Below are 22,813 nucleotides of genomic sequence, written 5' to 3' on the forward strand. Positions count from 1 at the left end.
AGTCCCTGCCTCTCAGCCCAGCCTCCCTCACAGGGTTGTTGTGGAGATTAAATGGGGGGGGCCAGGTATGCTGCCTTGACCTCCTTGGAGGAACAGCTGGGGCAGAACTGCAATGAAGTCAGAGACCCAAGCAGTTGGGGAGGCAGATGGAGTGGGAGCCTCTCGGGAGCGCAGGGGGTGCTGCTTTCCCCTGGGGGGCCTGGGCCTTGCTTCCGCCTCCTCCCCTGGGAGCCACGCGCCATCTGGGGAGGGGGAGGGGCAGGCCGGCTCCCCGGGAATGCGAGAGCCCCGGCAAGAGGGGGGCTGGCTGGCCGGCCAGCCGCCTCCCCCCTCACACCAACCTCTCCCTTTTCCCTCCCCAGCAGCCCCCGGCAGTGCAGAGGCGGCCATTGCTCATCACATCCTAGTGTGCGATTTGTCTCATCTCGCTGCATGGCGGTACAGTAGCCCTTTTCTTTGACTCCATCTGTCTCGCCTTTTTTGCATTTCTGCTTTCCTTCCCCCCCCCCCGACCCCCGTTTTCCCAAGGAGATGATGTAATGGGAGGGGACGGGTGGACGGGCACAGAGACCCCTCCCCATCTCCTTCCCCCTCGTTTCTCCTCCATCTGGTTTCTTCTGTTTCTCATGTTTCCCATGAACTTTCGCCAGCTGCCAAGAATCGCTTGCCTGCCTGCCTGCTCCCTCCATGGCGCCAAGCCCCCTTCCCAACACGCTGCGCTTTGTAGTCTGGGCTCGGGGGGGCAGTGGGAGCAGGGGGGCAGAGGGACGGGGGCCTCAGGACAGAGGCTCCCCTGGTGAGTGGGTGCCGGGGGGAAAGGCTCTTGGAGGTTGCCAGGCCCCTATCTATACCACTCTTCCACCACCCCCAGCATGTGGGTCAGCCATTGTTCAGCAAATGCACCTGCAATGGCCCTGATCCTGCCGCTGTGCAGACAGGGGAGTGTGGAGGTCCAGGTTGCTCCGTAGGTGTAGGACAGAACAGCTGCAGGTTTCCGTAGTTGTTCTCAGGGCATCTGATTTTAGGGGCCCTGGGATGAGCAAATCCCGAGGGTGCTGATGATTTTCTGCTCACGACCTTGTCTGCCCCACGGCTCCCAGGGAGGAGGGGTGATGCTGACAGCAAGTCAGGCTGCCTTGGGCTGGGAGTCAGGTGTGCCCTGAGACTGGTGCGCAGGCCTCCCATTTTGGGCATGCAGGCAGGAGCCAGGGGCAGCGTCCGCCATGGCGAGAGAGACCCAGCCCCGTGGAAAGGGACCCAGCAGAGAGCGTGGAGGAGACGGGGCCGTCCGGTTCATGGCCGGTGTTTTCCTCCTGCCTTGTGCCCGCACTTGCCTCTTCCCGGGCTTCCTGGGTGGGCGGCCGCCTCCCCCCCCCCCGGCGGAGCCCCTCCTGGCCCAGCCCAGCCCCCTCCTCCTCTTCCTCTTCCTCCTCTCTGTCTTGCAGACGATGGAGACGCAGGTGGAGGAGTGGTACAAGGAGGTGGGCGAGCTGCAGGCCCAGGTGGCCGCCCTGCCCTTGGAGGCGGCCAGCAAGGAGATGGTGGACGAGCGGCAGAACGCCGTGGGCACCCGCATCGTGCGCCTCATCGAGCCCCTCAAGGAGCGCCGGAGGATCCTGCTGGCCTCCAAGGAGGTGCACCAAGTCAGCCACGACCTGGAGGACGAGATCGTAAGTGGGGCGCGGAGGAGGGAGGGGGGGGAATCTGAAACCAGGCCCTCAGAAGGGAGCACTTCCGATTGTGGGAATGTTCAGGGAGGCAGGAGAGGATACATTGTTTATTAATATCCTTCCTAATTTGCGCTAGCAAGTTCCTTTACTTAGCAGAGCTCCACATTCCCCTTTTAAACACAGAGTGGGAAGCTGGTTGCAGGCTTGTGTAAGCCTCTCAATATTAAGTTCCTGGTAAGTTCCCTTATATCCCTCTTAAAAGAATAAGCACACGGCAGTCTTGTGTCAAGTATGTAGAAGCCGTTTACTCACATCATCAGTTCACAGTTGGATCCCTGAAGGCAGACTTAGTTACAAAGGATATACATGTGGATCTATTCCATATGAGGATAATCCCAGTGTCCTCTGTTGGCTGGAAGCTAACAGAGCATCTCTAGCTAAAAACTGCTCCAACAATGGAGGAAGTCAAAGAAAGAGAGTGGCAGCATGCCTTTGTCCTTTGGTTACCTGGACAGGTAAAGTCACGCCCACCTCTAGTCACATGCAAGAGGAAGGATGCTCCAGGCCAGGAGGAAACAGGAAGTTTTTGACTGGCTGGTCCAAACATCCCCCTGCATGTCCACTCTAGGAAAACAAGGAATGTTGTACTTGACTGCTACTTCCGTATCACATCCCACACTGATTGCTAGAAAGGCACACAGAGAGAGGAAGTTAGATCTCGCAGGGTCTACAGAAAATCCTCCCTGTGAGAGCCACTCTCATCGTGTCCAGACAGGTCAAGGAGCATAAGCATCCCGGCCTGCTCTCTCTGTGACCCCTGCTATGTGATCTCTTCTCTGCGATGCTTCATCAATGACCAGGGATGTAGGACATTTGCAGAGTCTGAGTTTCTGCTCCAATCCTATTCTAAACTACAGTGAATGCTCGGGTTGCAAGCGTGATCCATACGGGAGGCACATTCGCAACCCGCAGTGTTCGCAACCCGCAGCGCCGCTCTGCGCACCCGTGGGTCACGATTCAGTGCTTCTGTGCATGCGCGAATGCCAAAACCCAGAAGTGACTCGTTCTGGTACTTCCGGGTTCAGCGTGGTGCGCAACCCAAAAACGTGCAACCTGAAGCGTCTGTAACCCGAGGTATGACTATATGTATAATATACCGTATTTTTCTGTGTATAAGACAAGGTTTTTTTTATAAAATATCATGGTGAAATTTGGGGCTCATCTTATACATGGGTAGTGCATTGGGGGGGTGTTATATGTTGCTTATTGGAGCCAGAGAGTGTCTGTGGCTATTGGGCGTGTTATTGGTTGCTGGGCTTGATTGGCTGTCACTGCGGCAATTGGGCGGGCAATTGGCGGCTTCTTCCGGCGAGGGGACATTGGACTGCAGGCGTTTGCTCAACAACTCTGGGCATTTCCCCCCTATTTCCCCCCATTTTCTTTATTTGGAATCCCCCAAAATAGGGGGTGTCATACACGGGGGGGGCTGTTATACACAGAAAAATACAGTGTGTTTTATTAAAAGGGGGAAATACCAGGAAAGCCAGTCTGCAGTGAAGCATCCTGGATTACTTAAAAGGCTAAATCTAGCTTATCGACAGCCTTCTTATTTTGCTGCAAAGGGGATGTCCTCTGCTGAACTCAGAGACGTGAGTAAGGAAGGATAATATCTAAGAATATATCCTCTCCTACTTTCTATACACATCCCTGCAGGGAGGAGCAGCCCCAAGTGCATTGGGGGCTCACAGCCTTTGGGGTTGGGGGCAAAGTCTGCTTCCTGGGGGCTTTGGAGGTCAGGCTCGTCTGACGGAGGTTGCAGAAGTCGCAGTGGCGCCACCAAACCAGAAGCATGGATCACGAAGGACGGTGGCCTTTGTGAGGACTGCCTAGGAGCACAGTCTGGCCGCATCTTCCACAGGGTTTGGGTTCCAAGGATTCCGCAAAAATCACATATACCCCCAAACCTTTTATTTTTTAATAAAAGTTGTTTATTGTAGGAAATCCATAACTCGGATGTGGGAATGTTCAGGGTGGCAGGAGAGGATATATTGTTTATTAATATTCTTTCTAACTTGCACTAGCAAGTTCCTTTACTTAGCAGAGTTTACATTCCCCTTTTTACATGTACAGCACATGGCTGGTTGCAGGCTCGTGTGAGCCTCTCACTATTATACACTTCAGTCTCAGATTGAATTGCATGTTCCTGGTAAGTTCTTTTGAATCCCTCTTAAAAGAATAAAGACGCCACAATCTTATTCAAAGTCAATAAAAGAAGTTTACTCACATCAGTTCACAGCTGGATCCCTGAAGGCAGACTTAGTTACAAATATGTACATGTGGATCTACCCCATATGGGGGAATGATCCCAGTGCCTCTGCTAGCTAAGAACTAGCAGAACAGTCCTAGCTAAAAGCTGGTCAAATGAAGAAGGAAGTCAAAAAGAAGAGAGAGGTGTGCTGCGTGACTCGTCCTTTTGTTACCTGGACAGGTAAGGTCACGCCTACCTCTAGTCACATGCAAAGGAAGGATGCTCCTGCCAGGAGGAAACAGGAAGTTTTCGCCTGGCTGGACCCCCACATGTCTTCTCTAGCATTACAAGGAATGTTGTACTTGACTGCTCTCAGTGGATTACATCCCACAGAAGCCAGCTTTCAGGCTGCACAGGGCTCTTGCTCAGCTTGCATGCAGCCATGTAAAACCAAGCGGCAAAAAATCTGGGCTGAGCAGGTTCCTGGGCCAGTTTTCCACTTGCCAGCCGCCGCCCCCCCCCCAACAAGCCAGGGCCAAGCAGGTGGCCAAGTTCTCTTCTGGAAATAGAGCCGTTGGGAGTAAGGTGTCTTTGGGGGAAACGATGAGTCCCCCCCAAATGTGATGGGTCCTCTTTCCACCTGTGCTTTGGCCCCGATGCCGGGGGGGGGGGGCTGTCCCTCTTCCACCTCTGTGGACCTCGATGATGCCATTAGGAATTGTACTCACAGGGGGGGCACTTTTGTTTTTCTCCCCCACCCGCTTCTAGATCTGGGTGCAGGACCGGCTGCCCTTGGCCACGTTGAAGGATCACGGGAGCAACTTGCAAACGGTCCAGCAGTTCATCAAGAAGAACCAGGTGCGAAGAGGAAGCCGGGGGGGGCAGAGTGTGGGGGAGGTGCTGGGGAGCCCCAGGACAGGGGGGAAGAACAATGGGGGGAGCCTGTTTTGTCCTGGATGTTGTCATGGCGGCCTTCAGAAAAGCAGGGGCTGGTGGCCTAGGAGAGCCCTGAAATCAGAGGCGCCGCCACCATCTGAAAAGTTCCTTCTGGGCCATATAGAGACAGTGTGGTGTAGTGGTTAGAGCAGTGCCAGATTTACATATAGGCTGAACAAGCTCTAGCTTAGAGCCCCACTCTCTTGGGGGCCCCCAAAAAATTAAAGGGGAAAAAACTGGATGTACATTTCCAAAATATAAGATAAAAAACAAATAAAATAAAACCTACATACAGCAACCGTGTTTTGTGCTGTGTAGGCTCTTATGATGTAAGTATGGGCCCCGCCTGCTCCCTCAAATATCCCTGGTTTGCTCCTTTCTATATATAGGGTGCCAACATTCTGCATGGACTGGTTGCAGGGCAACGTGGGCAAAGGCTTGAGATACCTATGAGGTCCATAAATTACCATCTAGCATATATTCAACACCAAAAACCAGTGGCAATTTGTTGTGGACAAAGGACAGCTGGACACAGAGAGGACCCCATTACCTTCAGGAGCTGAGGGCCTCATCAAACCTCAATCCAGCCCTGGGTTAGAGTGTCAGATTAGGAGACCCGGGTTCGAATCCTCCCCTTGGCCATGACCTTGGGGGCCGGTCACTTACTCTCAGCCCAGCCTACCTCACTGGAATGTTGTTGTGGGGATTAAATGACGAAGGGGGAAGAGCCCCGAAAGCCACCTTGAGCTCCATGGAGGACCAGCGGGGTGCCGGTGTAAACATTAAAAACCCTTAATAATAATAATAATTTGAAAGCTTCTCCCTTTTCCTGGTCGCCAGAACCTCCGCCGAGAGATCCAGGTGCACAAGCCCCGCATGGACGATGTGCTGGAGCGCGCCCGGGGCATCGCCACCATCAAGACCCCCGAGGTGGACCCTGTGCGGCTGCTGCTGGAGAAGCTCTCGGAGATGTGGGGCGCCCTCCAGGAGGAGACTGAGCAGCGCCAGCACCTGCTGGACGCCACCTACCAGGTGGAGCAGTTCTACTTTGACGTGGCCGAGGTGGAGGCCTGGCTGAGCGAGCAGGAGCTCTTCATGATGAACGAGGAAAAGGGCAAGGTGGGGAGAGGGGCCTGGGGACCCCCACATTTTGGGCCAGGGAGGAGAGGCGGGCAGCTTCGCCCAAGGATGCTGCCTTTGGAAAGGCTTGTCGGAAGGCGTTGGGCAGGCCGAGTCCCCATCCCTTGGTCCGGGACGGGAGAAATTCACGGGGGAGAAGACTCAGCTCTGCCTCCATGGCTTCTGGGAGGGGTGTGGGAATGTTCAGGGAGGCAGGAGAGGATATATTGTTTGTTAATATCCTTCCCAACTTGCGCTAGCAAGTTCCATAACTTAGCAGAGTTTTAAACACACAGCAGGTAGCTGGTTGCAAGCTTGTGTAAGCTTCTCAATCTAGATTCCTGGCAAGATCTCTTATTTCCCTCTTAAAAGAATAAACACACCACAGTCTTATTTAAGATACAGTGGACGCTTGGGTTGCAAACGTGATCCATGTGGAATGCACATTCGCATCCCACTGTGTTCGCAACCCGCAGTGGCGCGCCTGCACACGCGCAGGTTGCGATTCGGCGCTTCTGCACATGCGCAAAGCACGATTTAGCACTTCTGCGCATGCACGACCGCCAAAACCTGGAAGTAACGCATTCCAGTACTTCCGAGTTTCAGCGGGTGCGTAACCCGAAAAAACGCAACCTGAAGTGGCTGTAACCTGAGGTATGACAGTATATAAAAGTAGTTTACTCATAGCATCATCAGTTCACAGATGGATCCCTGAAGGCAGACTTACCGTATTTTTTGCTCTATAGGACACACTTTTTCCCCTCCAAAAATGAAGGGGAAATGTGTGTGCGTCTTATGGAGCGAATGCAGGCTCCTTGGCTTCAGCGATAGCAACGCGAAGCCTCCGAAGCGCAGAGGGAGCGCTCCCTCCGCGCTCCTTGGCTTCGCACTGCTTTCGCTGAAGCCTGGAGAACGAGAGGGGTCGGTGTGCACCAACCCCTCTCGCTCTCCAGGCTTCAGGGATAGACTCTCCTGGCTTCAGCAAAAGGAACCTGAAGCCTTCGGAGCGCAGTGGGAACTCGCGCTGCGCTCTGGAGGCTTCGGGTTCCTTTTGCTGAAGCCGGGAGAGGGAGGCTTCAGCAGAGCTTCAGCAGAGAGGGAGAGCTGCGCAGCGCCCCTTCAGCCAAGCGGGAGGAGAAATGGAAGGGGCTCCGTTTCTCCTGTCGCTGCACTGAAGGGGCGCTGAGCAGAGAGGGGGATTTTTTTTTCTTGTTCTCCCCCTCTAAAACAAGGTACATCCTATGGTTGGGTGCGTCCTATAGAGCGAAAAATATGGTAGTTACAGAAGCACAGTGGACACTCTAGTTAAATACCGCTCTGGATACGTAACTTTCGGGTTACGAACGCGGCAAAGCCGGAAGAGTATACTTCCGGGTTTTGCCGCGTGCACATGCGCAGAAGCGTTCAATCGCACCGTGTACGTGCGCAGAAGCGTTCAATCGCACCGCGTACGTGCGCAGAAGCGGCACCTCTGCCTATGGACTTTCCGGGTTGCGGACAGACCCCGGGAACGAATTTGATTTGTATCTGGAGGGTCCACTGTATATACATGCGAGTCTATCCCATATGGAGATAGGTTTTTTTCAAAAAGCCAACAGACATCTCTGGCAAAAAAAGAGAGAGCTGTTGCTCCAATGAAAGAGAGGAGAGTGTGTGCTGCGTGCCTTGTGCTTTTGTTACCTGGACAGGTAAGGCCACGCCCACCTCTAGTCACATGCAAGAGGAAGGATGCTCCTGCCCAGGAGGAAACAGGAAGTTTTCAACTGGCTGGATCAAACATCCCCCACTCTAGGAAAACAAGGAATGTTGTACTTGACTACTACTTACGGATCACATCCCACAGTTTGCTCTGGTGCTCGAATCCTGCTTACAACTTTCCCACGGGGACGTCTGTGCAACCAGGATGTTGCGCTCTATGTCCCCATTTGGCCTAGTGCAGCATCCAGGCTCTTCTGATGGAACCTCCAGGCCCAGAGGCAGTCTATCTGGATTCCTCGGTCCTTAAGGATCTCAGGCCGCTGTGTGAAGAGGAGGCTGGGCTGGCTGGGCTCCCCTCTGACTCTCCCGGTGTCCTTACACCTCCTCCTCTGTCCTCTCAGGACGAACAGAGCACCCTCCAGCTCCTGAAGAAACACCTGATGATGGAACAGACGGTCGAGAACTACGCCGAGACCATCGCTCAGCTGTCACGACAGTGCCGGGCGCTGCTGGAGCTGGGGCACCCGGACAGGTAGGCCGGCTGTCGTGCCCCACCTCCTTCCCTGCCCCCTTCTCAGCCCACCCCACTTGGCCCTAGCCCCCTCCCCACTAGGCCTGAGCAATATAGCGAGATACCCTGGTTTGAAGTCCATATCATGATACAGTGGTCCCTTGGTTCTCAAACTTCATCTGTTCTGGAAGTCCGTTCCAAAACCAAAGCGTTCCAAAACCGAGGCGTGCTTTCCCATAGAAAGTCATTCAAAATGGATTAATCCATTCCAGACTTTTAAAAACAACCCCTAAAACAGCAATTGAACATGAATTTCACTATCTAACGAGACCATAGATCCATAAAATGAAAGCAATAATCAATGTACTGTACTATAAAATAAAGAAGACAGTATTGTAGATGATAAAAATAAAAATGATTTTTCCCCCTTACCTGCACTGATGATGGTCATTGTTTGGATGGGGGCTTTGATCTGTTTCCGCAGTCACACAATCAATCAGTAGCTGGACTGGTTCCACACAGTCCCAAAATCAAATGAACCGAAAAAGCCTCAAAAACAAAAATGCAAAACAAAAGTGCCAAACTTAATCCGTTCCAGAAGTCTGTTTGACTTCCGAAATGTTCAGAAACCAAGGTGCGGCTTCTGATTGGTGAAGGTGCCCCAGAAACAATAGCTGACAGCCTCAGTGGACATTCGGTTTCCGAAAATCGTTCAAAAACCAGAACACTTACTTCCGTGTTTTTGGCGTTTGGGAACCAAGGCACCACTGTATCGGCCTATTACGATGTTTAGCTGTATCACCATGTTGGAAAGCGGCTGTCGCCTGGCCCCTGGTGCCCTCCCCTCTGACGGTCCCTTTTCCGGCAGTGAGCAAATCAGCCGGCGCCAGTCGCAAGTGGACCGCCTCTACGTCTCCCTGAAGGACCTGGTGGAGGAGCGCAAGGCCCGGCTGGAGCAGCAGTACTGGCTCTACCAGCTGAGCCGCGAGGTGGACGAGCTGGAGCACTGGATCGCCGAGAAGGAGGTGGTGGCCGGGTCCCCGGAACTGGGCCAGGACTACGAACACGTCACGGTGAGACCAGGGGGGCACCAGAAAATATTTGCCGCTTGATTGCAAAAAAGCCAGACAGACCTCAAAGCAGTTCACAAGAGCAGCTCGAGTTTTCTTTATACAGGTCTTAAGAAATGTCTTCAATATTGATATACAGTGGTACCTCGGGTTACATACGCTTCAGGTTACATACACTTGAGGCTACAGACTCTGCTAACCCAGAAATAGTTCTTCAGGTTAAGAACTTTGCTTCAGGATGAGAACAGAAATCGTGCAGCGGCGGCGCGGCGGCAGCAGGAGGCCCCATTAGCTAAAGTGGTGCTCCAGGTTAAGAACAGTTTCAGGTTAAGAATGACCTCCGGAATGAATTAAGTTCTTAACCCGAGGTACCACTGTATACAGAAGCAATGCACACAGGTTAAAACATTAGCAAGATTCTAGAACTACTTGTCATTACATGATGAATGGATTATAAGTACCGTACTTTTCACTCCATAAGGCGCACTGGACCATAAGGCACACCTAGTTTTTAGGGGGGGAAATCAAGAAAAAAAATCTTATTTCCCCCAGCCCAGCCTGTCCGCTTCTCCCAGAGCTTCTGGGGCTGTCAGGGTGGATCCCGCTTGCTGTGTTGGCTTTGTTTTTAGCCGCGCGCAACCTCTCCAGCCATGAGAGGCTGTGCGCGGCTTTTGCAGATGGCTTTGGGATGGATCCTGCTCGCTGCCTTGGCTTTGTTTTTAGCCGGCTGGAGAGGTTGCGCACGGCTTTGGTCTTTGCTTCCTTTTTAGCTGTGGGGCTGGGGGCAGGGGAAGCCCAAGCCTCCCCCGACCCCAGCCCCCAGAACGGGTCCTGGAGTGAAGGCGAGGTTGCGCGCAGCCTTGCCTCCGCTCTCGGAGCTTGTGGGGCTGGCGAGGGAAGTCCGGGTCCCCCCCCCCAGCCCCAGGGACCACACATTTGCTCCATAAGACGCGCAGACATTTCCCCTTAGTTTTTAAGAGGAAAAAAGTGCATCTTATGGAGCGAAAAATATGGTAATTCCAATGGTTCTTTAATTTACAGTGGACATGCAGTATGTTGACAAATAATGGAACCAAGGAAGGGACTAGGGGGAAGGCAACTTTTCTATTTTTGGTTATGAATTTGTATTGTTATTGTTTTATTTTTGTTATTTTTGGAAAATCAGTAAAATATTATAAAATATATATATGAAATGTCTTAAATATTTATGCATTTATTTATCTATTTTTGGTTGATTTGTTGCAGATTTATAGCCAGCCAGATGGGCAGGGTATAAATAGTAACAGTAATCTATTCTATTCTATTCTATTCTATTCTATTCTATTCTATTCTATTCTATTCTATTCTAATATTCTTACGGACAGAGAAGCAAAGGAAGATATGTAAAAAATTAAGGGTTGTGTTCAGCTAACTTTTATTCAGAGTAGACCCATTGAGACCAATGGCCATGACTCACTTAGGTCCATTCATTTCCATGGGTGTATTTTGAGCAAAAGTTAGTTGACTGCAACTCTCTGTGTTTTATATGTCTTGCTATTATTATTTTTAAACAGCCCCGTGCTTTTGCTCAGCTGCAGTGAGCATGTGCAGAGTGCCTTGCTCCGCTGGCAGCACAGTTGCAGCATCTCGGGGACAGAGTCCTTGCAGTTTCTCTGTCTAGTTCCCCCTCCCCAGATGTTCTTTTTAAAATTTTATTAGTTTTACAGTTTAATATTCCACACATCAATCATATAAAGGGGAAAAAATAAAATAATTCAAATATCCACCCACTCTATGACTTCTCTCAACTTCCCCTTCTAGTTCATTACATGTTTGTTACTTCCGCTTAATTTATTTTCTCCCATTTTGTTAATCTTTTAATTAAATGCTCCTATGTTCTTATCACTTATTTGTACCATATTTTCTTTCCAATTATATCTGACAATTAGTTTCCAACTTGTTCTTTCTTCATCTTTACATTTCTTTTCTTAATTGCAAGTGTTTCCTCAAATCCTGCTAATGAGTCCATTTCTTTACAGTATTTCTGTAGATACAGCATGAATGGTTCCCAATCTTTTTTAATGTCTCTGTTACTATTGTCTCTTGAGTTTTCCTGTGAGTTTCGCCATTTCTACGTATTCCATAAGTTTGACTTGCCGTTAGGGCAGTTCATAAAAAACTTTGTTTTGAAAACGCCTGCTCCATCTTACTACACTGTGGGTTATATAGCTATATCTGAAATTTCATGCATATCAGTTAATATCTTGACCCTCCTCCACTGAATTGAAATTCCAGCCTTCACAACATAGGAAAACGGCCAAGTAAACAGCTATTTTCGTGGAGGAGGGTCAAGATATTAACTGATATGCATGAAATTTCAGATATAGCTATATAACCCCCAGTGTAGTAAGATAAGACCTTTGGAGCAGGCATTTTTTTAAAAAAAAAAAAGTTTTTTATGAACCGCCCTACTTGCTATTCTTCTTTCATTGGTATCTTGAATTTTATTGACATTGATGTTGTATTTTATGCTGTTTTTATGCTGTTTTTAAGTCGCATTTTAATCAATGTTTGCTGTTAGCCGCCCTGAGCCCGTTTTTTAAAGCAGAAAGGGCGGGGTATAAATAAAAAATTATTATTATTATTATCTTGTCCTCTTTCCATTTTGGGGCTAGTAAAATCCTAGCCGCCGTTGTACCGTACCACTTTCTGCTTCCCTGCAGCTGCTGCAGGAGAAGTTCACAGAGTTTGCCAGCGAGACGGGCAGCCTGGGGAACGAGCGGATCTCGGCCGTCAACCAGATGGTGGACGAGCTGATTGACTACGGCCACGCCGACGCCGCCACCATCGCCGAGTGGAAGGACGGGGTGAACGAGGCCTGGGCCGACCTGCTGGAGCTGATGGAGACGCGGGCGCAGATGCTGGCCGCTTCCCACGAGCTCCACAAGTTCTTCAGCGACTGCAAGGACGTCCTCTCCCAGATCGAGGAGAAGAAGCAGCGTCTGCCGGAGGTGACGGCTCGCGAGGCCAAGACCTCGGCCGGAACCCTCCAGAGGATGCTCAGCTCCTTCGAGCACGACGTGCAGGTCCTGGTGACGCAGGTGAGGCAGAGTGTGTGTGTGTAAGGTGTGTAATCCTGTTGTTGTTTAATAGTTTCCGCCTCTTCATGACCCCCTGGACCAGAGCACGCCAGGCACTCCTGTCTTCCACTGCCTCCCTCATGCTGGTAGCTTTGAGAACACTGTCCCACCATCTCATCCTCTGTCATCCCCTTCTCCTTGTGCCCTCCATCTTTCCCAACATCAGGGTCTTTTCCAGGGAGTCTTCTCTTCTCATGAGGAGGTCAAAGTCTTGGAGCCTCAGCTTCACGATCTGTCCTTCCAGTGAGCACTCAGGGCTGATTTCCTTCAGAATGGATAGGCTGGATCTTCTTGCAGTCCATGGGACTCTCCAGAGTCTCCTCCAGCACCAGAATTCAAAAGTAGCAATTCTTCGGCGATCAGCCTTCTTGATGGTCCAGCTCTCACTTCCATAAATCACTAATTCACATCCTACGTTTATTTATTTATTTTGTTTATAACATTTTTTATTAGTTTTACATATAATCACATTGTGTAACATCATATCTTCTTTTTAAACCTCTCTGGCTCAGCTGAGCCTATCGACTTCCCTCCCTCCTGTCTAGTGGTATATAGTACAAACTTAAATTCTGCATCTTTTCATTTCACTTCCTTTCCTGTTTTCGTTATATCGTTACCTAAGATATTACATTAGTCAACCTGAATAGGTAGTAATTTCATCTTACAGATCTTCAGATAACCCTGCTAGTGATGTTAATTGCTTACATTTCTCTTTCAAATATACCGTATTTTTCGCCCTATAGGGCACACCGGCCCATAGGGCGCACCTAGTTTTTTTTGGGGGGGGGAAATAAAGGGAAAAAAATTATTTCCCCCCCCAGGCGCAGGGCTGGGGAAGCCCGAGCTTCCCCTGACTCCAGCCCCCAGAACAGGCTGCTATCTGCAAGCCTTGGGAGCCCGGCGGGAACTCACAGCGGGCTCCCCAGGCTTGCAGATATCTGCCTGAAGCCCGGAGTGCGCTCCCCGGGTTTCGGGCTGCAGGCTGCTGTCCGCAAGCCTTGGGAGCCTGGCGGGAAGTCGCACCGGGCTCCCAAGGCTTGCGGATAGCTTCCTGAAGCCTGGAGAGCGAGAGGGGTCGGTGCGCACCGACCCCTCTCGCTCTCCAGGCTTCAGCGAAAGCCTGCATTCGCCCCATAGGATGCACCCAGATTTCCCCTTCATTTTTGGAGGGGAAAAAGTGCGTCCTATAGGGCAAAAAATACGGTAAATATAAATTTATTCCAGTCCTTTTGGAATCCTTGGTCTCGCTGGTTCCGGATTCTTCCCGCCAGTTTCTCCAGTTCTGCAAAGTCCATCAGTTTCATCTACCCCTCTTCTTTTGTTGGTATTTCATGCTGTTTCCATTTTTGGGGCTAACAAAATTCTTGCCGCAGTTGTTGCATACATGAACAGTTTTTTATCTTGTCTCAGTATCTCTTTACCCACTATACTCAGTAAAAAAGCTTCTGGTCATTCACATCATACATTTAAAGCAGCACATAGTTAGCCTATGGAACTCGCTGCCACAAGAGGCAGGGATGGCCACCAACTTGGATGGCTCTAAAACAGGATTGGACAAACGGCTTCTTCCCCCAATGGCTCTGCTCTCCAGTATTGGAGGCAGGAATTATTCCGAATCCCAATTGCTGCAATCCACTTCAGGGGACGAGGCTGCTGTTCTTGGAATCTGTGGCTGCTGGTGGGTTTCCCTTTGGGTGTCTCCTTGGCCACCATGAGGCCGGGATGCTGGACCAAGCGGACCATTGGCCTGACCCAGAAGCTCTTCCTATATTGTTAGCTTCACTATGACTCTGCTTTGAACAGTCCTGGCTTCCCTCAAAGAATTCTGGGAGCTGTAGTTTTCTAAGGGCGCTGAGACTTGTTAGGGGACTCCCCTTCCCTGCCTCCTCTCCAAGCCATGCAGCCCCACAAATGACAGCTCCTGGGGTGCCTTGGGGGGAGCTCTGCCTGCTTAAAGTAGAAGAATTGCACCTTAAATTCTGCTCCGCTCTGCCGTCCGCAGTTGGAGGCAGCAACGCTTGCAAATACCAGGAAGAGGGGGAAAGGTCTCCAGTGCTCAAATCCTGGGCACCTGGCTGGCCACTGGGAGAACAGGGTGCTGGACCAGATGGGCCACCCTTGGCCTCATCCAGCCTCCAGTCTTCTCACGTTCTGATGGAGCCTCCAAGCCCAGAGGCAGTCTGTCTCGATTCCTAGGTTCTATGGGGGATTTGGCAATGTGAGGACCGGATCCATTGGCCTGACCCAGCCCACTCCCCTTCGGAGACCCGCTCCTGCCCTGCCCCCTTCCCTCCCAGGGCGCAGTGAGCCCCCTCTTGCCCCCTTAACCTCCCCCTGCTCCCCGCCAGGTGCGGCAGCTGCAGGAGGTGGCGGCTCAGCTGCGGACGGTCTACGCCGGGGAGAACGCCGAGGCCATTGCCACCAAGGAGCAGGAGGTGATGCGCTCCTGGAAGGAGCTGCTGGGCTCCTGCGAGGACTGCCGCCTCCAGATCACCACCACGACCGACAAGATCCGCTTCTCCAACATGGTGAGGGACCTCATCTCCTGGATGGACACCATCATCGCCCAGATCGGCACCGGAGAGAAGCCCAGGTAAGAAGAGGAAGACAACAGTGGTACCTTGGTTCTCAAACTTCCGGAAGTCTGTTCCAAAACCAAAGCGTTCCAAAATTAAGGCGTGCTTTCCCATAGAAAGTCATGCAAAATGGATTAATCCGTTCTGGACTTTAAAAAGCAACCCCTGGAACAGCAATTGAACATGGATTTTACTATCTAATGAGACCATTGATACATAAAATGAAAGCAAGAATCAATGTACTGTACTATAAAATAAATAAGACAGTATTGTAGATGATAAAAATTAACATGAATTTTTTCCCCTTACCCTCACTGATGACAGTCCTTGTTTGGATGGGGGGCTTTTATCCATTTCCGCAGTCACACAATCCATCAGTCAGTATCTGAACGGGGTCCCACACAGTCACAAAAACAAATTAAGCAAAAAAAACTCAAAAACAAAAACGCAAAATAAAGAGCAAAAACAAAAGTGACAAACTTAATCCATTCCAAAAGTCCCTTTGACTTTTGAAATGTTTGAAAACCAAGGCGCAGCTTCTGATAGGTGCAGGCGCCTCGGAAATAAAAGCTGACAGCCGCATCGGACGTTTGGCTTCCGAAAAATGTTCAAAAACTGGAATGCTTACTTCTGGGTTTTTGGCATTTGAGAATCAAGGCATTTGAGAACCAAGGTACCACTGTAATAATAATAATAATTTATTATTTATACACCACCAATCTGGCTGGGTATCCCCAGCCACTCTGGGTGGCTCCCATCATCATCATCATCATGTGACAAAACATCAAACATTAAAAACTTCCCTAAACAGATGTCTTCTAAAAGTCAGATAGTTGTTTATCTCCTTGACATCTGGTGGGAGGGCGTTCCACAGGGCGGGCACCACCACCAAGAAGGCCCTCTGCCTGGTTCCCTGTAGCTTCACTTCTCGCAGCGAGGGAACCACCAGGAGGCCCTCAGAGATGGACCCCCATGTCTGGGCTGGGCGATGGGGGTGGAGATGCTCCTTCAGGTCTACTGGGCCGTCCCACCAGCTCTCGGAGGACAGCAGGGTGGAGCACAGCTTTGTGGGAGGCGGGGGGGGGCATCTCCTCCCTGCTACCTCTTGCCTCCCACCAGACTGCCAGGCCCTGGCCTTTTCAACAGCTGGGGGTCATGTGCACCTCTGCTGACCCCAAGCTCCCCCAGGGAATGGTTGGAAGGCACCCCAAAGGAATCGGGCCCAGTGCCCTGTCATGCAGGAATCAGATCCCCCCCCCCCGGTGCCACCACCCACTTTGGGAACCCCTGAATTAGAGGCAGGCAACTGGTCCAAGCCACCCCCAGTGCCAGATTTATGTATAAGCTAAACAAGCTCTAGCTTAGGGCCCCACTCTCTTGGGGGCCCCAAAAAATTTAAAGGGGGAAAAACTGGGTGTACATTTCCAAAATATAAGATAAAAAACAAATAAGATAAAACCTACATCCAGCAACCGTGTTTTGTGTTGTGTCGGCTCCTGTGATGTAAGTCCTGGGCCCCGCCTGCTCGCCTGCCCCCTCAAATATCCCTGGTTTGCTCCTTTCTATATATAGGGTGCCGATATTCTGCATGGACTGGTTGCAGGGCAACGTGGGCAAATGGCTTGAGATTCCTATTCGGTCCATAAATTACCATCTAGCATACTGTATATTCAACATCAAAACCAGCGGCAATTTGTTGTTGACAAAGGACAGCTGGACATATCAAGGGCCCCATCACCTTCAGGAGCTGAGGGCTGCATCAAACCTAAATCTGGCCCTGGCCACTCCTGTGCGCGGGGTGTGTGTGTGTGTGTGTGTGTGTCTCCCCTCTCGCATCACCTCTGCCCCCCTCCCCCGCAGGGACGTCTCCACCGTGGAAGTGCTGATGAACTACCACCAGGGCCTGAAGAGCGAGATTGAGACCCACAGCAAGAACATCGCCTCCTGCGTGGACCTGGGCAAGACGCTGGTGCTGAACAAGAGCCCCGCCTCCGAGGAGGTAGGCTCCGCCCCATCTCTGTGGCCCCGCCTCTGCCCTCCCCGTGGCCGGGAGGGGGGCCACCGGGCAGTGGGGTCAAGTGGGGGCGGCATCCTTCTCTCTTCTGCCGCACTCAAGGACCGTGTGGCATGACGGACAGGGAAGATCTTTTCGGAGGGAATGGGATTCTCGGGGGGGCTGGGAATTTGGGGGGCAGGCAAGGTCTGGGCAGAGACATGACCCCTCGTCTTCTCTCTGCTTCAGATCAAGCTTCACCTGGAGAAGCTGATGACCAAGAAGAAGGAGATGGTGGAAAAATGGGACAGGCACTGGGAGTGGCTGCAGCAAAGTGAGTCCAGGTGCAACGCCAGCCCCTTCCCCCCAAAAAAATATCCCCCTGAAAATCCACCCCACAAAACTGTTCCTCCTCTCACGGTTTGCTTTGTAGCCCCCCAGGGGGAAGTGGGGGACATCCCTTTCCCTCCCAACTCCCATCCTCACATTTTTTGGGGGGGAGGGAGTTGATCCAATGTTTCTCTGTCAACACATACTATTTATTTATGGACTGAAACATATGTGCAGTGGTACCTTGGAAGTCAAATGGAATCCGTCCCGGAAGTCCGTTCGATTTCCAAAATATTCAGAAACGAAGCCACAGAAGCCATGGAAGTCGCCTCGGACATTTGGGTTCCAAAGAATGTTTGGAAAGGGGAACAATCAGCTCCGGTTTTCAATCGTTCGGAAACCAAAATGTTCGACTCCCAAGGCGTTTGCTGTGTCATTAAAATAAAAACAAATATCAAAGCGGTCTACAGCAATAAGAACCGCAAGAAAGCGAAAAACAGAACTCAATTAACCATTGTGGAATAATGTCTTCTTAATCCCCTGGCAGAACAGAAATGTTTTCAGGAAGTGTGTAAAAGTTCATGTGGAAGACGCCGGCTGAATCTCCAGTGGCAGAGAGTTCCAGCAGACTGGGCCAAAAGCACTAAAGGCTCAGCTTCTCATTGTCAAATGAGCCTCACCAAGTCGGGGAACAAGGAGAAGCTAAGCCTTTGGGGTCATTGGTGCAATCTCTAGTGGCAGGGAGTTCCAGAGGACAGAGCCGAGGACATAAAAGGCTCGGTTTCTTGGTGTTGCCAAATGAGCCTTGCCAGTTCAGAGAACGCCCAACAAGACTCCTGCAGAGGATCTTGGGGATAGAGGGGTTCAGGTGATCCCCAAGGCACCCTCGACCCGAGTTGTTTGGGGCTTTGTAAATGACGCCAGCGCCTTGAGTCATCTCATTTCACAGCCCAGAGTGGGGTGCCAGAGCCTCCATTGGCCAGAGGTGGGAACAGACCATGGAGTCTCCTGCAGACTGAACTCCTGGCTGCCCTCTCTGGGTGCTGAGAAAGGAGCCTCTCTGGGGCCTTACATAAAAATTATACACCATAAACGTAACATTTTCACACATTAAAAAAAAGTTCTTTCAAATCTTGAGACCTCTTTCCTTCCCTCCATGGATTCCAATTCTAAATTTTGTCTGGGTTTTTAAAAAAATAATATTTATTAAATTTTCCCACATTAAAAATATTCCTAATTATAATACAATCAAAAAGACCAAATTTTATGCCAATTTTTATATCTTTGGGTGACTTCCCATGCTCTAAAGTTCAGGGAAGTTCCAAATTTTGTTCCTGCATCTTTTACTGTAATCTATCTGTTACATAATCATAGTATCCAAAATCCACGTTACATTACAAGTATCGTGTTCCTGCCAATGATTGCAACCGTTTACAGAGATCTCTCAAATATATCTTAGAAAGTTATTCCAGTCTTTTAAAAATACTTGGTCTTCCTGATCTCTGACCTTTCTTATCAGTCTTGCCATTTCTGCATATTCCATCAGTTTGTAAAACCAATAAAAATTGTGTGTGTGTGTGTGCGCGTGTGTGTATATGGAAGTCTCTCTGAGGCCATCCCCACACAGGCCCTGCAGGGGCACCCAGAGAGGCAGCAGGACCAGCAGCGGGGCTAATGACTGGGCGTGGGGGTCTGTTTCCCTCCCCCCCCAGTGGCGTCGCAACAGAGGGTGGGGGCGGTGTGCCCCGGGTTCCACATCTGGGAGGGTGACAAGAAGGCACCCTGCGGGGTGCTTGCCCTGCCGCCCCAGCCCGGGTGGGGCGATGCAAGCAGCGATCGCGCCGCGGCAGCCGCATGTGAAGAATCCTCCGTTTGCGGCTGCAGCCACGAGCAGAGGATCCTGGTGCTGGCGGCAAACCGCTATGTACAGTGCATGTGCGCCGTACGTAGCGACACCGCACATGCGCTGTACATAGTGGTTTGTTGCTGGCGCCGCTCAAGCGCTGTATGCATGGCATTGGGATCCCTCCATCGCCACTACAGCAGAGGATCCCCGCACTGTCCATACAGCACTGGAGCGGCGCCACCAGCAAACCGCTATGTACAGCGCATGTGTGGCGTCGCTAAGTACAGCGCATGCGTCGTACATAGCAATGCCGCACATGTGCCCTACGTAGCGACGCCCCGTCCCAGGTGTCACGATGCCTTCATTCGCCCCTGGGTCCACCGCCCTCCCTGTCCGCCCGCAGGACTGGCAAAGTTCGGGGTGGGGGGCAGGTCCGCATCCCCTGCCGAAAAGAGGCTGGTCCCGTGCGCCCTGGGGAGGGCAAAGCAAGAGGGCACAGCTGGGCTGGGGGGGCAGACGTGGCCCCAGTTCCAGGGGCTTCTGCTTGGCTTCTGTGGGGCTTTGGGGGTGGCTTCCTGCCCTCAATGGGTGAAGAATGCAGCAGCCAGGGTGCTGGCAGGAACATCATTTATTATTATTATTATTATTATTATTATTATTATTAATTGACTTTATATACCGCCCTATGCCCAGGGTCTCAGGGCAGAATAAAACCAAGATATAAAACCACAAAATGCAGAATAAAAATAAAAACAGCAACCCAATAGCGCCCACGCAACAGCCTCGTGACCCCCTCACAACCAATCTGGGTTCGAGGTTCTTGCAGCTGGCCGAGAATATCTGAGCCCCTCCTTTCAGCAGCTGCCCCGGCTGCCCGTCTTGTACCCGGCCAGGTTCCAGATTCTTGAATTGCAAAGCCCTGAGCTCTTTCCCCCTCTCCCCCCCCCCCCCGCAGTGCTGGAGGTCCACCAGTTTGCCCAGGAGGCGGTGGTGGCCGACGCCTGGCTGACCGCCCAGGAGCCGCTGCTGAAGAGCCGGGAGCTGGGCAACAGCGTTGACGAGGTGGAGCAGCTGATCCGGCGCCACGAGGCCTTTCGCAAAGCGGCCGCGGCTTGGGAGGAGCGCTTCAGCTCCCTGCGGCGGCTCACCACGGTACGGGGGGCGGAGGGAGCGGGTGCGAATGTCGCCTTGGGGAAGGGGGAGGTTCTTAAGCAGAGATCAGGCGGCCACCGGGCAGGGATTCCTGAGCTGGGTTTCCTGATTTGCAGGGGGTTGGACTAGATGACCCTGGGGGGGTCCTACGTTTCAGATTCTCATCATCATCAAACCTTTTATTGGCATCGCATGCAAACATCCAAAACAAATCAATACAGATTTACCACTTCCCCAGTGGCACAAAACATTTGCTAAAAGAAAGGAGGCAGAGCAGTCTATGGTCACATCTCCAGGTCTCCAGGGATATTGGACGTCTGCAGTGTATTTCAACGACAAAAAACCAAACAGAGATATTTAGTCACTAGCTTGGTGAGCTCCTGATCGTTCCCCAGTAATAGAAAATGTATGACCTCTGACTCTGGTTTCCATTTGGGGATACAAAGTTGATCTAGAAATTGCTGGCGGAGATCAGCATATAGTTTTCAGTTGAGAGCCAGATGTGTGAGGGTTCCCACCAGGTGGTCTTCACATGGCCAAGTTCTTTCTCCTTCCACCCTGCCTGAGAACCTTCCCCAAAGGAGTTTTGATTTAATTGAGTATATGTAAGATGTGTAATATGTGTATGTCAATAAATAAGAATAAGAAGAAGTCCATAGTTTTCCCCAGGCTGACCCTCCTTTGTGCCCTGCCCCACAGATCGAGAAGCTGCGGGCCGAGCAGAGCAAGCAGCCCCCCACGCCGCTCCTGGGCCGCAAGGTCTTCGCCGACCCGGCGGAGCTGGGCCACAAGTCTCTCCTGCGCCAGCCCCTCCACGAGAAGGAGCTGCTGCTGCTTCGCGGCCGGGGGGAGGCCCAGGCCCTGGTCAACGGGCTGAAGCCGGAGACCCCCGAGCGCGGCGAGGCCAAGGTGGGCTACGTGCGCCACGAGCTGAAGCCAGAGCGCCTCCAGCCCAGGATCGACCGGCTGCAGGAGGCGCCGGAGGCCAAGGCGCCCGGGGAGGGCAAGGCTGGCACCGCCGTGGAGGAAGACACCCGCCGACCGGACTCACGGCCGGAGGCGATGGAGACCAAGGGGGGCGGGCGGGTGGAGGCGCACGTGGAGCGCCACCGGGAGCGCCACGAGCGGCGGCTGGAGCGCCAGGAGTCAGTGGAGCAGCAGGAGGCGCCACCGACGCGCCACGAGCAGCCTGAGCGTCGTCGGGAGAGGCGGGAGCGGCGGCTGGAGCGCCAGGAGTCCAGCGAGCAGGAGGCGCCCCGGCAGGCGGGCCGAGAGCGGCACGAGAGGCGGCTGGAGAGGCAGGAGTCCAGCGAGCAGGAGGCCCAGCGCAACGACCCCAAGGGAGGAGGGTGAGGAGCCGCCAAGGGGGGGCGGGCGAAGCAGGCAGGTCTGGTGGCCGCAGGGGGAGAAAGCACAGCTCAGTGCCCCCCAGCCAGCCGCTCAGCTGAAAGCATTTGCTTAATTTGGGCAAGTGACTTTTAAATTAGGTTTTTAAAAGGGATGCAACATTGGGATAGCTGCACTACAGCGGGTTGGGCTAGATGGCCCCTTAGGGTCCCTTCCAACCCTACAATTGGATGATTCTGTGACCTAGCAAGGCAGTGGAGGTTTTCAATGAAAGTCAGATAGCTAACTTCCAAATATTTTCCAGCTGTCATTCCTGTGGCGTTGCAGCAGGGGGCTGGTCTAGATGATTCCTGGGGTCCCCTTCCAGCTCTGCTATTTGCAGCATTCAGGCTTGGGCAGCCCTGAAGACAGCCCTGTTAAGGGAAGTTTTTAATGTTTGATTCTGGTTTTAATATTCAGTTGGGAGCCGCCCAGAGTGGCTGGGGAAACCCAGCCAGATGGGTAGGGTGTATAATACAATAGCCTGTTAAACATTAAAAGCTTCCCTAAACAGGGTTACCTTCAGATGTCTTCCAAAAGTCTAATAGTTGATGTTCTCTTTGATATCTGGTGGGAGGGCGTTCCGCAGGGCAGGCGCCACTACCAAGAAGGCCCTCTGCCGGGTTCCCTGTAACTTGGCTTCTTGCAATGAGGGAGCCGCCAGAAGGCCCTCGGAGCTGGACCTCAGTGTCCAGCAGAACAATGGGGGTGGAGACGCTCCTTCAGGTATACTATACTGAGGCCATTTAGGGCTTTCAAGGTAAGCACCAACACTTTGAATTGTGCTTGGAAACATACTGGGAGTGAATGCAGGTCTTTCAAGACCGGTGTTATGTGGTCTCGGCGGTCTCTCCCAGTCACCAGTCCAGCTGCCGCATTCTGGATTAGTTGTAGTTTCCAGGCCACCTTCAAAGGTAGCCCCACATAGAGTGCATGGCAGTAGTCCAAGCAGGAGATAACCAGAGCATGCACCACTCTGGCGAGACAGACTGCGGGCAGGGAGGGTCTCATCCTGCGTACCAGATGGAGCTGGGAGACAGCTGCCCTGGACACAGAATTGACCTGCACCTCTGTGGACAGCTGTGAGTCCAAAATGACTCCCTGGCTGCGCACCTGGTCCTTCAGGGGCACAGTTACCCCATTCAGGATCAAGGAGTCC

The 22,813-nt window shown here is 52.0% G+C and overlaps 1 protein-coding gene across 6 annotated transcripts in view; it reads left to right on the forward strand.

Annotated features, from left to right (window-relative positions):
• SPTBN4 (spectrin beta, non-erythrocytic 4) overlaps positions 1–22,813 on the forward strand; it is a 92,929-nt gene that overhangs the window by 62,917 nt on the left and 7,199 nt on the right. For all 6 annotated transcript variants that reach the window (XM_053397593.1, XM_053397591.1, XM_053397592.1 and 3 more), the window contains 11 exons: positions 1,446–1,670; positions 4,687–4,776; positions 5,695–5,973; positions 8,073–8,203; positions 9,051–9,255; positions 11,955–12,332; positions 14,720–14,964; positions 16,808–16,946; positions 17,190–17,274; positions 20,072–20,268; positions 20,968–21,617. In XM_053397593.1, the coding sequence (XP_053253568.1) occupies positions 1,446–1,670; positions 4,687–4,776; positions 5,695–5,973; positions 8,073–8,203; positions 9,051–9,255; positions 11,955–12,332; positions 14,720–14,964; positions 16,808–16,946; positions 17,190–17,274; positions 20,072–20,268; positions 20,968–21,617 (2,624 nt within the window). The remainder of the gene's footprint in view (positions 1–1,445; positions 1,671–4,686; positions 4,777–5,694; positions 5,974–8,072; positions 8,204–9,050; positions 9,256–11,954; positions 12,333–14,719; positions 14,965–16,807; positions 16,947–17,189; positions 17,275–20,071; positions 20,269–20,967; positions 21,618–22,813) is intronic.

Source organism: Podarcis raffonei, chromosome 8 (genome assembly GCF_027172205.1).
Source record: "Podarcis raffonei isolate rPodRaf1 chromosome 8, rPodRaf1.pri, whole genome shotgun sequence".
NCBI lineage: Eukaryota > Metazoa > Chordata > Lepidosauria > Squamata > Lacertidae > Podarcis > Podarcis raffonei.